The sequence below is a fragment of the Lithobates pipiens genome, unplaced genomic scaffold, assembly GCF_037356315.1.
Source record: "Lithobates pipiens isolate NorthernLeopardFrog02 unplaced genomic scaffold, aLitPip1_a1.2 Scaffold_18, whole genome shotgun sequence".
NCBI lineage: Eukaryota > Metazoa > Chordata > Amphibia > Anura > Ranidae > Lithobates > Lithobates pipiens.
The window spans coordinates 643,871,641-643,888,340 of NW_027507758.1; the positions used below are offsets into that span (position 1 = coordinate 643,871,641).

A 16,700-nucleotide genomic window follows, 5' to 3' on the forward strand; every position below is an offset into this window, starting at 1 on the left:
AGGTTCCAGGTTAAAGGTGATAGCAGGTATGGTTAGTGATCAAAATATTGATCAAAAGAGAGGAGACTGTAATGGAAATTTGTAGGTTCTGTATATAATTGTATTCTATTTTATATGTATTACATGATGCCCTCACTGTGCACACGGCACTAATAATGTTTTCAGTACATGTTTTGCATTCTTTCGAGTTCTGATTAGAATAAGCCTGCCTATGTAACGCCCCTTGTTACCATAAACGTACAATTGTAATATTAATGTGATACCTACGTAATCATGTGTATAAAAGCCTTCAAATGCGTCATAATAAAGGAGAACGGTTATTTGTGAAGATGCTGAGCGTATCTTTTGTGTCTGTTCCCTACTGCAGTAGTTATTAATTTGGAACCACTAATCAATATGAGGATAGGAGTTGCCTATCATCAAAATATCCATTTCACTAGTAAACGTTGTCTAAGGAGGGCTGATTGTGGGTTAAAGTCACTAAATTTGGTGCAATTCCATCAAAGTCGTAGATATTGTGCATAGGGAATGCTATGCACTAAGGAAATAGGGTGAGCACTATCCTCATTAGGGATGAGCTTCGTGTTCGAGTCGAACGTATGTTCGACTCGAACATTGGCTGTTCGTGCGTTCGGCGAATTCCGAACGTTTTGGCCGTTCGCGTCAAAATTCGAGTGACACGCGCGCGGACCACAATGCACTGCGTTGGCGCAGTGCATTGCTGCCCGATGATTGGCCAAGCATGCACTGTGACCCCGCATGCTTGGCCAATCGCAGCGCCGGCAGCGAGGAGAGCCATGATTGGCCACAGGCAGGATGCCTGTGGCCAATCATAGCTCAGGCTGTGTAGTGCATGCCCCACACTATATAAGGCCGCCTTTAAGGCGGCCTCCTGTAGTGTGTTACTTTGCATCTGAAGCAGTGGGTGTTCTGTGTACCTTCAACACAGTACACACCAATCGTTTTTGGCTGATTTCCTATCTTGCTGCTGTGTAGTGGTTGTTGTCTGTGCCCTGACTGCAGTATACACCACTATATTCACCTCACCTATATAGCTAGTGATCTAGCTTTAACCACTTAACAACTGCCCATTGCCGATTAACGGCTTCAGGGCGGTTGTTTAACTCAGAGAGGCCATTAATTAACGGCCTCCCAGAATTGTGCTCTCGCGTGCCCCGAGGTGTGCGCACTCGAGAGCATCCGTGACCGCCGGGTCCACAGGACCCGGCGCATCACGGTAAACGGCCGCACATAGTGGCCGTTTACCACGTGATTGCTCCGTCAAATGACGGAGTGATCACTTGGAAACAAACCGGCGTCATGTTATGACGCCTGTTCCTCCCTCCCCTCTCTGTACCGATCGGTACAGCGGAGGGGAAAGAGATCGGTGTCAGCAGCGATGTGGGCTGCATCTGCAGTGCCCACATCGCTGCTCACCGAATTTAACCCCTCAATTCCCTGCCAATACTCTGCAGTACCAGTGCATACTCTGCAGTACCCTGCCATTACTCTGCAGTACCCCGCCATTACTCTGCAGTACCCCGCCATTACTCTGCAGTGCAGTACCCTGCCATTACTCTGCAGTGCAGTACCCTGCCATTACTCTGCAGTACCCCGCCATTACTCTGCAGTACCCCGCCATTACTCTGCAGTACCCCGCCATTACTCTGCAGTACCCCCCATTACTCTGCAGTAACCCCCATTACTCTGCAGTAACCCCCATTACTCTGCAGTACCCCCCATTACTCTGCAGTACCCGCCATTACTCTGCAGTACCCCCAATATTCTGCAGTACCCTGCTATTACTCTGTAGTACCCCGCCAATACCCCGCCAATACTCTGTAATACCCTGCCATAAATTGCCATACCCAGCCATACTCAGAGATACCCAGCCATACTCGGTGATACCCTGAAGTACCCAGCCATAGACGCCCCCCATCCCTCACCGCCCTCCGGTGCTTCTACCAACTCGCCAGTACGATCAAAGCCAGAATCTTTTTTTTATTTTTTATTTCAGGCTTCCCAGCCTAGAGGTGAGATGTGGGGTCATATTGACCCCCCAGATTTCACTGTAAAGAGGACCTGTCACCCCATATTCCTATTACAAGGGATGTTTACATTTCTTGTAATAGGAATAAAAGTGATCAAAAATATATTTTTGGGGAAAAAAATGTCAAACTAAAATAAATAAAGTAAAATGAACAATAAAAAAATAAAATAAAAATTAAAGCGCCCATGTCCCCATGTGCTCGCATGTGCCACACATGTGAGGTATCGTCGAGAATGTTAGAGCGAGAGCAATAATTCTAGTCCTAGACCTCCTCTGCAACTCAAAACATGTAACCAGTAAAAAAATATTTAAAGCGTCGCCTATGGGGATTTTTTAAGTAGCGACGTTTGGCGCCATTCCACGGGCATGTGCAATTTTGAAGAGTGACATGTTTGATATCTATTTACTCAGCATAACTTCATCTTTCACTTTATGCAAACATTGGGCTAACAAGTGGTTAATAATAGAGCTTGCAGTCAGTAGTGTTAGGAGATAGTGCGTGCTGTCTGCGTGCTCTGTACCCAGTACATACCGCTATAATATAGGGCAGGCCCCTACTTTCAAACATCCAACTTACAAACATCTCCTACTTGCAAACGCAAGGAGACAGCAGCAAGTGAGATGAAAAAAGATGGATGACAAAACAAATTATACAGGGGTGATAACCCTTCCCTATGTTTTCCAAAAAGCTTAAAGATATTTTTTTTGACTGGAGCTACACTTTAAAAATGTACCGGTTGAAAATGACAAACAGATTCAACTTAACACAACAAACCTACACAGTCCCTGTCTTGTTTGCACCGCCTGTATACTGCTGTTCTGAGTATATAGGGCCTGGGGGCCACACGCATTTCCTTTTTTTAATATGGGTACGGGGTTCCCCTTAATATGCGTACAAGACCCAAATAGGCTGGTAATGGGCAGGGAGGGCTACCCATGCCATGTTTCTCAATGATTTTCATCCATATTGCAGGAACCAGATATAACATTAAAACCGCAAGCAGTTTTAAATGGTGTTATTTCCGTTTAATGTCATTTTGTGCAGGGACTGTTCTAAACACGGGAAACACATGGCACTTCACAGGCATACTACAGACACCCCCCAGGCACCATATTTAAAGGAATATTTCACTTTTTTTTTTTCACTTTAATCGTCATTAAAATCAGTGCTCCCGCCAAAACGGCCGTTTTTAAAACTTTTTTTTGCAGTGACCCATGTCCCCTGAGGCAGGAGGCAGGTCGCCAAACCCTTTTTAGGACACTATCTTGCATATTAGCCGTTAAAATTAGCACTTTCCATTTCGAATGTTCGAGTCCCATAGAATTAAATGGGGTTCTAACGTTCGTACCGAACGCGGGGGTCGTTCGCAAGTTCTGGTGCGAACCGAACCGGGGGGTGTTCGGCTCATCCCTAATCCTCATGTAGAATTGTATTGCCTTTCTATATAAATGTGTGGCTAGGCAATGGTTGGGATCCACATTTATCTGGAGATCTAGAAAAGTGATTTGTATGGGATGATAATTGAATGTGAATTTAAGATTGTAATTGTTTGACTTAATACAATCCACAAACTCAGTTAGCAATTCAACCATGTCTGTCCAGATGATAAAAATATAATCGATAAAACGGAACAGCACAGGGCCGAATCAGTATATGTGCTGAACGTTTCACTTGCAAAGAATTCCCGCTCCCATCCCCCAAGGTACAGGTTTGCATTGGCAGGTGCACAATGTGTGCCCATAGCGACCCCCTGTACCTGAAAATAATGGGTGTCTAAAAAAGAAACCAATTGTGAGTAAGAATGAAGTATAACAATCTGAGAACAAATTCACTTCCATTGTGTATGGTTTAGTTCTCTAAGGAATGTCTGCGTCTTACTGACTCTCCGTCCGTGAGGGATGCTGGAGTATAGTGCTTCAACATCAAGTGTCACCAAAAGGGCCCCAGTTGGCACCGACATTCCCTCAAAAACTTCCTGAGGACGGCCAATCTGATAGGCCGAAATGCATAGAGGTTGAGTCACATTTTCGTCACACACTTCCGCCCACATTCAACCCGGAAATCAAGCCTTTACTGAGCCAGCGGCTGTATGAACTAACCAGGCGGATTTCACGGATTTACTTATACCTGCTGTTCACTCCGGGTGCCAGGACATTAGGCACTCATACAAGTGAATTGAATACCTTTATATTTTTTGGAATAAAAAGCTCTTTATCAACGGTACTGCGCAATGAGGCTTCTTCTATTATATCTATTTATATGAGGAACATTCACCGCTGCCAATCATCAGTCCAGAGGATATCCACAGGGGTCGCCCCACACTCGCATTTGACCTAACTAGCGATAGTTGGTCCACTCCCAGGGGTGAGTGCACATCTACTAGGAGGGGCACCCCATTTAAAGCACTTACGAAGCACGGAATCATCCATCTATTACTCAAGTCACAGCACTGGATACTGTTCCACCAGCACAAGTACCTTTCTTTCACTAGGGACTGTTTTATTAATTGTCACCAGTGTATCCCCTATATCTATTACCTGTATGTCAGTTTTTAGCATTTAGCGTGGTATACTTTTTATCAACAGAACAAGTAACCCCGGGAAAATTGTTATGTCAGAGATCTTGCTAGACGTGTATTTTTAAAATTAAAATTAACATTTTGCTGCCAGCTGATCCCCAGAATCTCCATAAATCCAGTCTAGATACATAAATTGTGTCGGCAGCACAGAGAAGGAAGATTATCGGAGAGAAATCCAGGAATACAGGACGGGGAACACAGCTCAGGAAAGTGACCAGGGGATTACAGGCTGATATCACCCAGCCCCCGCCCTACTCTGGACCAATCAGTGAGCAGTATGGGTGGAGGAATGTATTTAGTGTTAATGACCCACCTGTGCTGATCTCTGTAGGAGTGTCCTCCTCTATAAATGTCCCCGTTATTCCATCCTCCTCCATAGACTGCTGATCATCCCTCACATACCTCTCTTCTTCTTCTGATTTCACCTCAAATTCTATATCCATTGGATCTCCACTCTAAACCAAGAAAATGAGAGAGAAAATCATCTGTAAGATAGAAGATTTATTATTGTGACATCACATAGAAAATCCACACATTGTCTCTAGAAGTCCATGTTCTAGATGCTCCATCCCACCAACCTTGTAACAGTGGGGGATGGTGTGACCTTCCTGTGTGGAATCCCGGGAATACAGAGGACGGGGACATCTCTCTGGGGGGTTCCTGGTATTTGGTGGCTCCATCATATCCTTGTGTCCTTCTGAAAACTCCTCCATCACTCCATACTCCTCATCCTCCTCTTTATACTCTTCTTTAACATCAATATTATCATCCCCGAGGTTTCCACTCTGAATATATAATAAAACATTCATTGTAACAATCATGCTGTGTATAAATCAGAACTACCAATAATTGTCAATCATCTACCTGATGATGGTGGGGGATGGTGTGATCTTCCTGTGTGGAATCCCGGGAATACAGAGGACGGGGACATCTCTCTGGTGGGTTTCTGTAGCTGGATGACTCCACCATGGTGTCCTGGTACAGATCTTTGTGTTCTTTTAGAGACTCCTCCATCACCCCATCCTCATCATCCTCCTCTTTTATCTCTTCTTTAACATCAACTTTAGAATCTCTCAGGTTTCCACTCTGAATATAGAATAAAAATGACATGAATGGTAACAATGCAGATAATGTACAGATCCTAATGATACTATCAGTGATTGTTCCTCATCTACCTGATGATGGTGGGGGATGGTGTGACCTTCCTGTGTGGAATCCCGGGAATACAGAGGACGGGGACATCTCTCTGGTGGGTTCCCATTACTGGATCCATCTGTAGGAAACACACACACTGACTGAATACATTGTTTCTATGTGTTTATCAGATGATGGGGGATCTAGGTGGAGCCTCCGTACTGCTCTCTCCTTTACAATAAAGTCTCCTCTTACCCGGTGATGTGAGGGGCGGCTGATTGTCCATCATGACGTCCTTGTAGAGATCCTTGTGTCCTTCTAAATACTCCCACTCCTCCATGGAGAAATAGACAGTGACATCCTGACACCTTATAGGAACCTGACACACACAATGATACAGTCACCATCCAGACACATCCCTTGTCTGTTACTGGATAATGTCCCACAATTCCCAGAATCCTCCTCACCTCTCCTCCATCATCTCTCTGGTGACTTCTAGAATCTTCTTTGTATTTCTCTATTCTATCAGGGAGGGAGGTGGAGGCAATGTGATGGTCATATGATCTCCAGACTTCACAGGAGGAAAACTCTAGATCTAAACACAAATAGTAAAATCAAATGATATTCCCAGAATCCTCCTCACCTCTCCATTCAGGTCTCCATTTTATTAAAGCCCCACTTCAAAATGAGATATGATTTTCCCACACAGAACCCCCACACTATGCAGGTAAAATAATTCTGGTGTCATTACAACAGTCTTGTTTTCCTTGTGAGGATGCCAAAGGTCCGCCCACATCCTAAAACTATTAAATAAAAAGAAAAGTGCCAGATGGAGCGACATTGGGAGGAGGGGCTATGAGGTCAGTGTGATGTCATAGCATTCTCCATTCCTAAGCACTAATAAAAGTGGTATAAACCATTAGTATAGACGGGTGAGGTGAGAAGGTGATTGGTGGGAAAGGTGACACATCTCCAAAATTAAGAGAATGTTGCCGCCCTGAAAGTGGGGAATGTTCTGCCCCCAAAGGGGTTGTTCTACCTTTCCACACTATATATGTGTGTATCATCATCTGCTGGAGATAAAAGACATCACAGTGATTATGGAGGAAGAGGACGGACATGACGGGGGGTTACTGGGTGTAAATAGAAGATAAGATCTTATTACCTCCTCTGCTGCCTCTTCCAGCAACGTCTTCTCTCTACTTCCTCCTGACTCACCTCTCACCCGGAACTTCCTGTCTGTACCTGACATCACTTCCTGTCTTCCATAGAGACTTCCTGTCTGGGTAGAAGTGAGATTACCACCTTTTGGAGATCAGAGGAACTGCAGAAACGTCTGGTAGTGTGAACATGGCCTTGTGCTGTGTGTGTATGTACTGTATATCCTTATAGATGGGGTCATCTCCACTCCCACCAAGGGGGATAGAAATATATTACTGCCTAGTCCAGCCTTTGGAGCCACTTATTAAGAGGGTAATGGAGGTCTGATGAGTGCACAATCTGAGTGTGAGCACCAAGAGATCACGGGATTGGTGTTTGGGGAAGAAGGTGTTTTGTAGTCTTCTACACACAGTTTGCTGGAGCATATACTGAGATTTGGAGGAAGAAGCTCTGGAGATTTTGGAGACATTTATTGGTGGTGATATCATTTATTGAAATATAAAGGAGACTTTGGATGGACTTTGATGTCACTTTATGGTTTATCACTGGATACTGATGAGGTGAAATGCGTTGATGATTTATCAGAGATGTTGTCACGTCTTTTACTCTGATGATAAGAGGGCGGGATTTATGGATATAAGGGGAGGGGTCATTGTATTTATCACCCATCTCCCGATCCTGGACGATGCGAGAAGCTGACACTCTATAAGAAGTCTTGTCTCTACCAGCTGAGGAAATAGCGAGTGGGAAAACGAGATGTTGGGGATTTGAATAGTAATCTCCTTCATTGTTCTCAGTTGGGGAAATATTACCCCCGACCTTCCCAGACAGAACACTGCTTGGAGGACTGGAATAGTAATCTCCTTCATTGTTCTCAGCTGGGGAAATATCACCCCCCGACCTTCCCAGACAGAACACTGCTTGGAGGACTGGAATAGTAATCTCCTTCATTGTTCTCAGATGGGAGTGTCGGGGGTTTCATTGACTTGTACACAACTTCAGATTGTGTCTGTGGCCCCAAAAATACCTTTACTGAGTTTTTTTTACTGACATTTTGTGCTTCCTAAACCATTTCACTAATATTGTGTGACATAATTTTTTTTAGCTACCACCATTTTATTCTCTAACGGGGAAATGGGTGCTAATAGGCTGCAGGAGATCTGCTGAGACATAGAAAGGGAAATGGGTGCTAATAGGCTGCAGGAGATCTGCTGAGACATAGAAAGGGAAATGAGTACTAGTAGGCTGCAGGAGATCTGCTGAATCATAGAAAGGAAAATGGATACTAATAGGCTGGAGGAGATGTGCTTAGACATAGAAAGGATAATGGGTATTTATAGGTTGGAGCAGATCTGCTGAGACATAGAAAGGGAAATGGGTGCTAATAGGCTGCAGGAGCTCTGCTGAGACATAGAAAGGGAAATGGATGCTAATAGGCTGCAGGAGATCTGCTGAGACATAGAAAGGGAAATGGGTGCTAATAGGCTGCAGGAGATCTGATAAGAAAAAATGAGAGTGGTTAGAAACAAGCAGATCTTCCGCAGCCTATTAGCACCTGTTTCCCCTGCTGAGGAAATACTGGTGGTGGAATTTTTTTCCTTTATTTTTTCCTACTAAGTTTTGCATTCATGTACCACCCGTTTGATGTGATATATGTAGAGAGACAGTACAAGCCATTACTGTACATAAGCCATCTTTACTGAAAGACCCAGCAGGAACAGGAAACACAACACAGGAAGAAGTACAACAGAGATGCACCATAGAGTTGCATTTAAAGAAACATCATCCCTAAAATCTCCCCCTTTTAGTGTTAATAAATGAACATTGTGAAATTCAAAAGAGACACAGCAATAGCACAGTCTACAGGTTAAGTCTGGTAGGTGGTTTTGAAAATCTACCACTACGGGTGAAGACTGGACCTTGTGCAAGGATTCTTTTAGCCCTCTCTGAAGTTACTGAGCTCCTCTCATCATGTACCGGCATGCTCTACACTTGAAAGCTGTCGGGTATACTTGCTCGCCCAGAACCATCATTGCCGTTGGTATGAGGCATTGCCTCTGTACATGGCTCACTGTCAATGGGTGAGTATATCCTTATGATGCTGGGTGAGTCTGATCTATAAACAGGATACTGAGATTCAGGCTGCCCTGTCACTCTCAAATCCACAAGATTGTGGTGATAGAGAGTTCCTTCAACGTCCACAAGATAAGAGCGTGGTGCAACCTTTTCCAGAGAAGTACCTATTCTCCAACGGCCTGTTCCGTCTCCAGGTAATGGTTCCATACGGATTCGTTCTCCAATATTCAATTCTGGCAAATCTCTGGCCGATGTGTCATATCGTGCCTTTGACACTTGTCTCGTAATCCTTAACTTGTCAGTAACACCTTGTGTGACAGAGGGTTCGAGCAGCCTATTTACTACTGGTAAGGAGGTCTTTAATCTCCTTGACATCAGTCTTTGTGCCGGACTGTTATCCATGCCTTCAGTCAGAGTGTTTCTCCAATGTAAAATGGCCTTCCATGGGTCTTTACCCTCACTTTGTGCTTACTTGCATACATTTTTAACAATCTTTACAGCTGTTTCAGCTTTGCCATTAGCCTGTGGATGACGTGGTGAGGAAGTAACATGTTCAAACTCCCTTTCAGTGGCAAATTGAAATTTTCTGAATTGTAAGCTTGCATTACATTGTCAGAGGCCCATTGTCAGAGATTACTGTATCTGGTTGGCCATGAAGTGCAAACTGAGCCTTGCACATCTTAATTGTAGCTTCGGTGGGTCAGTCGGGAAGAAGGTCAATTTCCCAGAAGTCTGAATAATGATCGACTAATAGCAGGTATTCCTTGCCTGCGTAGTTGAATAAGTCCATACTGATAATCTTCCACGGATGTGTAGGTATCTCATGTGACATCATGGTTTCTTTTTGTTGTAATTGGGCATATTCATTGCAGGTGGGACAATTAGTGACAAAGTCCTTGATTTCACCATGCATGTTGGGCCAGTAAAGAGTATCACGTGCTTGTCTGTAGCATGCTTCACCACCAATATGGCTGGAGTGTATGCGTAATAACATCTCTGCTCTCAGTGACATTGGCACGATGACTCTTGGACCTTTGTACAAGATACCATTTTGTATACTGATCTCATCTCTAAAGGACCAGTATTCCCTTACAATTCCAGGTACCGCTTCTTTTTCATCTGGCCACCCACTCAAAACAATAGACTTCAAAGCTTGTAAAGATGCATCGCTGTCAGTGTGCTGTATGAGTCGATGTAGTCGCTGATTTGTGACAATAAGATAGTCCACTTGATTGATATCGGCAAAGAAATGTTGTTCCTGTGGCAGCAGACAAATTGTATGATGTTCATGCTCACCTCCAGGTTATTATATGACGTAGCTCTGCTCAGGGTATCACTGATATACATTTCACATCCTGGCTTGTAGAAAACATTAAGGTTGTAATGCTGCAATGTAAGCATCATGCTCTGCAAACGCTTGGGAGCACACAAAAACTGGATTTTTATATACAGCTTACCTGTAAAATCCTTTTCTTGAGAGTACATCACGGGACACAGGAGCTTCATTACATAGTGGGTTATATAGGCACCTCTGGTGATTGGACACTGGTTGACCCTAATTAAAGAGAATTCCTCCCCTATATAACCCCTCCCATTTGGGAGGCACCTCAGTTTTGTAGCAAAGCAATAAGAAACCACGTAAAACCCAAGAGGGGCGGGAGCCCTGTGTCCCGTGATGTACTCTCAAGAAAAGGATTTTACAGGTAAGCTGTATATAAAAATCCCATTTTCTTGATCATACATCACGGGACACAGGAGCTTCATTACATAGTGGGATGTCCCATAGCAATGCTCAGGTTGAGGGGAGGGAGACACAGATCATAAATATAGACCGCCAGGGACCTGAGGACCTAAACTGCAGCCTGCAGTACACTGCGCCCGAAGGCGATATCCTCTTGCCCTCTGACATCCACCTGATAGAATCTGGTGAATGTGTGGACTGATGACCAAGTCGCAGCCTTACAGATCTGAGCCAAGGAGGCCTGGTGATGCACTGCCCAAGAAGCACTGATAGCCCTAGTAGAGTGCGCTTTCACCTAAAAAGGAGGAATCTTCCCCTTTAAGTTATAGGCCTGAGAAATAACCTGTCTGATCCACCTTGAGAGAGTGGACTTTGACGCTGCCTGACCTTCTAGGGCCTTCTGGCAGAATAAATAAACAGTCAGTTTTTCTTATCTGAGCAGTTGCTTGAAGATAAAGACTGATTGCTCTAACCACATCTAAAGTGTGTAAGGACTCTTCCTCTATGGACTGAGGATTTGGAAAAAAGGATGGTAGGATTATATCCTGATTCAGATGGAAACCTGAAACCACCTTAGGTAGAAAGGACCCGTTGGGACGCATAACCACCCGGTCCTTATGGATAATTAAATAGGGCTCTTTACAGGAAAGAGCTGCCAATTCTGATACCCTTCTAGCCGTGGATATGGCTACTAGGAAGACCAGCTTCTTTGCCAAGAGAGCTAAAGAAGCCAGATGCAGAGGTTCAAATGGTTGGGCCTCTAAGGCCGAGAGAACCAAATTCAGATCCCATGGGCATACCGGAGGTTTGACTGGCGGTTTTATCCGCATAGCCCCCTGGATAAAAGCCCATACTAGGGAGTGTGATGCAAGAGGTCTTTGAAAAAAAAGACCGATAGGGCCGAAATCTGCACCTTGATGGTGCTTATGGCCAAATTCATTTCTAGGCCTGATTGGAGAAAGGCCAAGATTCTGCTAATGACATACCTTCTAGGATGCCACCTCCTGGGTTCACACCAGGAAACATATGTCCTCCAGATTTTGTAATAGATACGCCTGGAGGCCGGCTTTCTGGCATTGACCAGAGTAGAAAGGACTGGCCCCGAAAGACCACGGCCTCTCAAAATGTGGGTCTCAGCAGCCAGACCGTCAAATTCAGACTGCGTAAAGCAGGATGGTAAATTGGACCCTGTGAGAGCAGATCTGGCCAGAGAGGGAGGGTCCATGGCCTGCCCACTGCCAACTTCATGATTTCTGCGAACCATGGTCGCCTGGGCCAAGCCGAGGCCACTAGAAGGACCGACTTCGCCTCCCTCTTGACCCTTCCCAGGAACCGCGATAGCAGCGGGCTTGGGGGGAAGGCATAGATCAGCTTGTACTGATCCCAGGGAACCGTCAGAGCATCTGACCCCTGAGCAAGTGCATCTCTTGTCCTTGATACAAAGTTGTCCAGTTTCCTGTTGAATCTGGACGCAAACAGATCCACGTCTGGAGTGCCCCACTTGTGACATATGTCTCGAAACACATCGGGGTGCAGAGCCCATTCTCCTGGGCACAACTGCTGGCGGCTGAGATAATCCGCCTGCCAATTCTCCACTCCTGGGATGAAGACTGCAGAGAGGCACGGAACATGCTCCTCTGCCCAGACAAGTATGCGATTCACCTCCTTTTGGGCCACCAGACTTCTGGTACCGCCCTGGTGATTGATATAAGTCACTGCGGTGGCATTGTCGGACTGAATCCGAACTGGGAAACCTCGCAGTCTGTGAGACCACTCTCTGAGTGCCATGTAAACTGCCCGAATCTCCAGGATATTTATGGGCAGCAGATTTTTGGTCGCAGACCATTTTCCCTGCGAGCATGTTCCCTCCAATACGGCTCCCCAGCCTGTCAGGCTGGCATCCGTTGTGACAATCTTCCATGAGAGGGGAAGAAAAGTTTTGCCTTTTAGCAAATTTCTGGTTTGTAACCACCAGACAAGACTTTTGCGTGCCCGGGGGGATAAACGCATAGGAAGATCCAGGGATTGGGGCTTCCTGTTCCAAATCGCAAGGATGCATCTTTGCAGGGGCCTTGAGTGGAACTGGGCGAATGGGACGGCCTCGAATGAGGCGACCATCTTTCCCAACAGTCTCATACATAGGCGAATGGAGGAAGATCTGCTGCCCAAAATCAGGCGCACCAGATCTCCAATGGCCAAGGCCTTTGGCCCTGGAAGGAACACCTTGCCCTGAGCGGTGTCTATAATCAGACCCAGGTAATCCAACCTGGTGGTCGGTTGCAAAGACGACTTTTCTAGGTTTATAATCCAACCTAGGCGGCCCAGATGTTCTAGCGTTCTGGTGACGCTGCGACTTAGGCACGTTGTAGTTCTCTCTACGAGAAGCAGGTTGTCTAGGTAAGCCATGACGGCTATGCCCTGAACTCTTAAGATTGCTAAGAGAGGGTCTAGAATCTTCGTGAAGACTCGGGGGGCCGTAGCTAGGCCGAACGGCAGGGCCACAAATTGAAAATGGCGCTGCTCTACTGCGAACCTTAGAAACTTCTGGTGTGCGGGAAATATTGGCACATGGAGATATGCATCTTTGATATCTATTGATGCCATGAATTCTCCTCCTTGCAGGGAGGAGACCACAGTGCGTATTGACTGCATCCGGAAGGTCTGGATGTGTAGAAACCGGTTTAAGTCTCTCAGATCCAAGATAGGTCTGACACTTCCGTTTGGTTTTGGAACGGTGAAGAGATTCGAATAAAAACCTGAACCCTGATCTTTCGGGCTCACTTCTGCTATCACACCTTGGGATAGTAACTGATCTAAGGCCAGGAATAGCGGTTTCTGCTTTATCGGATCCTTGACCTTAGAAAACGAGAAGGTGGAATCTTCTGAAACTCTAGCCTGTAGCCCAGAGATACCGAAGAGATCACCCATTTGTCCTGAATCTCCTCCCGCCAGGCGCCTGCAAACTGCAGGAGCCTTCCCCCCACTCTGCCGAGCGGGGGCGCCCCTTCACAAGGAGGTCTTGGAGGTCTGCTTGGCAGGCTTCCGCCCCCAAGTCCTTTTCTGTCCCTGGGCTCGGCCCTGAGGCTTTCTAGCAGCGGAGGGCTGGGAAGGCCGTCGCCACTGTTTAGAGCTTGATGCTTCGGGAGAAAGAGTACGCCTGAATGAAGGACGTTTACTCTTTTTGACTGGAAGGAGTGTAGATTTACCTCCCGAAATATTTTGGACGAATTGCCAGTGCTTTTATTACCTGCCCCTGAAACCCTCTTACGAGGAGACATAGTCCTGAGCTACAAAGCAGAGGTACTAGTACAAATGCAATCACTTGTTGTGCTTAAAGTCTCACAATAAATCAATATATGCTTAACTGCACAACCTGATGCTGAGTAGGTGTCTTAAGGTTTGCCTGGATCCAATCCCACGGATGCTTACAGCCCACAGCTCCTGTGTCTCACCTTACAGTCCCCTGACGCTCTGGGCTTTTAAAAACGGCCGTTTGGCGCCTGCACTGCAGCATTGAGCACACTAATCGTGCACAGCTGGCAACCACCCCCCCCCCCCTCCTCCATCACGCCGGGAGCGCGCCCGGCGCGCGTGCACGCACCCGCGCGCGTGCACGAGGACCGCGGGATCCGGGGGGGAGGAGAACCCAAAGGGAGCAACGTGGGACCCCTTTTTTACTTTAACTGTGGCAGGAACTGTAAGGAGACGTGAGTAGCTGGACGAACCAGGCTTTCACTGAGCGTGTTTGTATTGAAAGGCATGTAAGTATGCATCAGGCTGCTCTTACTCCCTCAAGTGGTGGAAACCAGGTAAGACATACAACTACTCACAATGAAGAAATCCATTCATATATTTAAATATATAGGATGACTTCCCTTACCTGTTCCCCGCCGCAGGAATTGCTGATCTCAGACCAATTCCAGCCTTCACCCATCACGGCGGGTATTGTTAGCCAACCTTCAGGCGTATCTGGGGTTCTTACGAAAAGATCCTCCTACCTGGGCCATGTAAAAAGCTCTGCCAGAAACTTACGGGCGCCCTGAGTCAACAGTACCCCAAGTCTGGTTGTCCCAGAGCCCAGTCTTCCAATGGAGAGGACTTACAGGCAGAACCTCGTTTCTTCGGCAGACGAGGCCCGGGTACCATACCATCTTGGGAGTCAAATATCGGCCCGAGGTATGGATCCGGTTTGTTGTAGCCCTTCGGCCCTCGCCGGGACCCGCATAGAGCTAAGTTTTACGTGACCATCGACCAGACACTGGCGAAAAAACTGAGGTGCCTCCCAAATGGGAGGGGTTATATAGGGGAGGAATTCTCTTTAATTAGGGTCAACCAGTGTCCAATCACCAGAGGTGCCTATATAACCCACTATGTAAGCTCCTGTGTCCCGTGATGTATGATCAAGAAAGGGGCTTTTTGAATTTGGCTATCAGAGGTTTGTGATCATTTTCAGCTGTAATTGAATCCCGTCCATAAAGATAATGATGGAAACTCTGGCAGGCAAATACAATGCTTAAACATTCCTTCTCAATTTCAGCATAATTTTTCTCAGCTGATGAAAGAGCTCTGGACGCATATGCAACTGGCCGACCTTTCTGCAAAAGGCAACAACCTCGACCATTTTTACTGGCGTCACTTTGTATCGTAACAGGCTTTGCAGCATCATAGTATTTCAACACTGGGGCAGAGGTGACCAAGCGTTTTATATCCTCTACTGCCCGGTCATGCTTGGGAAGCCAGTGCCAAACTGCATCTTTGTCCAGAAGTCGCCTTAATGGCTCACAGACCTCAGATAAGTGTATGGCAGGAATTTTGCTAGGTATGTAACAAAGCCAATACATCTCTGTACCGCTTTGGCATCAGCAGGCTGTGGCATGTCCGCAATGGCTTTAATCTTATCCGGGTCAGCTGTTAAGCCTTGTGAAGACAGGATGTGTCCATGGAAACGGACTTCTTCCACCTTGAACTGCAATTTCTTTACACTAAGCCTCAGCATCACCTGCCTACTACGATCCAGCAGCGCTATTAAAGTGGAAGTAAACCCTTCTATCGTTTTCAGTCAAGGAAGCTGCCATCTTGGCCTTTAATGATTCCATGCCATAATGCTGCACATGTGATCAGTTATGAAACCAGCCATTGGATGGTTTGAAAGTTTGCTTGAGAGCACAACCAATGTGAAAGTTAGCATTTCCGGCATGCCGGGAATGTAAGTGTTTTTTTAAACTGGGTTTACTCCCGCTTTAAGTTTTCATCATGGTCATGCTCAGCCTCCTCATCTGTATTACTGCAGCCAACTATAAGAATGTCATCAGCTATTGGCTCAATTCCGTGAAGACCACCTAATAGTTCATGCTGCTTTCGCTGGTATACCTCAGGTGCTACAGAGACTCCAATTGGTAGTTTGAGCCATCTCTTTCTGCCCCAAGGAGTCCAGAACGTGGTCATGTAGCTACTCTTTTCATCCAGCTTGCACTGTAAAAAGGCATCTCCAGCATCGACAAGTGTGAAGACACGTGCTTTAGGTAGTTTGTGCAAAATATCATCGAGTGTTGGCATTAAGTAGTGTGACCATTTCAGGGCCATATTCAGAAACTTGGGATCAATGCATATTCTGATCTTCTCAGGCTTTCTGATAACAACCATGTTACTGATCCAATGTGTAGGCTCTGTTACTGAAGTTAGATGTCCTTCAGCTTCATATTTATCTAGTTGAGCTTTAACCTATGGCTTAATGGTGATAAGCACATTGCGTGGGGCACATTGTACAGGTTGAATGGTAGGATCAAGTTCAAAACGAACCTCTCCTGGAACAGAGACAATTGGGCCCTCAAACAAATCACTGTAGGCCTGAAGAATTTGCTGTTTTGTCATTGGCCTAGTCAGAGATTTTGCAGGCTGATTATCAACATTATGTAGCTCAGCAGGAATGGTGAACAGCGTCAGTCCAAGGCGCTCTCAT

General features: G+C 45.9%; 2 protein-coding genes across 2 annotated transcripts in view; both read right to left on the reverse strand.

Annotated features, from left to right (window-relative positions):
* Nucleotides 1-16,700, reverse strand: part of LOC143989797 (uncharacterized) — a 765,658-nt gene that overhangs the window by 114,417 nt on the left and 634,541 nt on the right. The window lies entirely within an intron of this gene.
* Nucleotides 3,507-7,875, reverse strand: LOC143990003 (uncharacterized). The gene is made up of 5 exons (XM_077490242.1): nt 7,531-7,875; nt 5,805-5,924; nt 5,494-5,715; nt 5,208-5,414; nt 3,507-5,084 (listed from the first exon to the last, which is right to left on the reverse strand). Exons 1-5 carry the CDS (start codon nt 7,873-7,875, stop codon nt 4,881-4,883), a joined length of 1,098 nt encoding a protein of 365 aa, XP_077346368.1. The 3' UTR covers nt 3,507-4,880.

Bases quoted from the DNA above. Each gene is read 5' to 3' on its own strand.
- LOC143990003 (XM_077490242.1), bottom strand. From the start codon at position 7,875: ATGAAGGAGATTACTATTCCAGTCCTCCAAGCAGTGTTCTGTCTGGGA. The intron at 5,716-5,804 runs GTAGATGAGGAA...TTCTATATTCAG, and splicing joins CCATCCCCCACCATCATCAG to AGTGGAAACCTGAGAGATTC. The intron at 5,415-5,493 runs GTAGATGATTGA...TTATATATTCAG, and splicing joins CCATCCCCCACCATCATCAG to AGTGGAAACCTCGGGGATGA.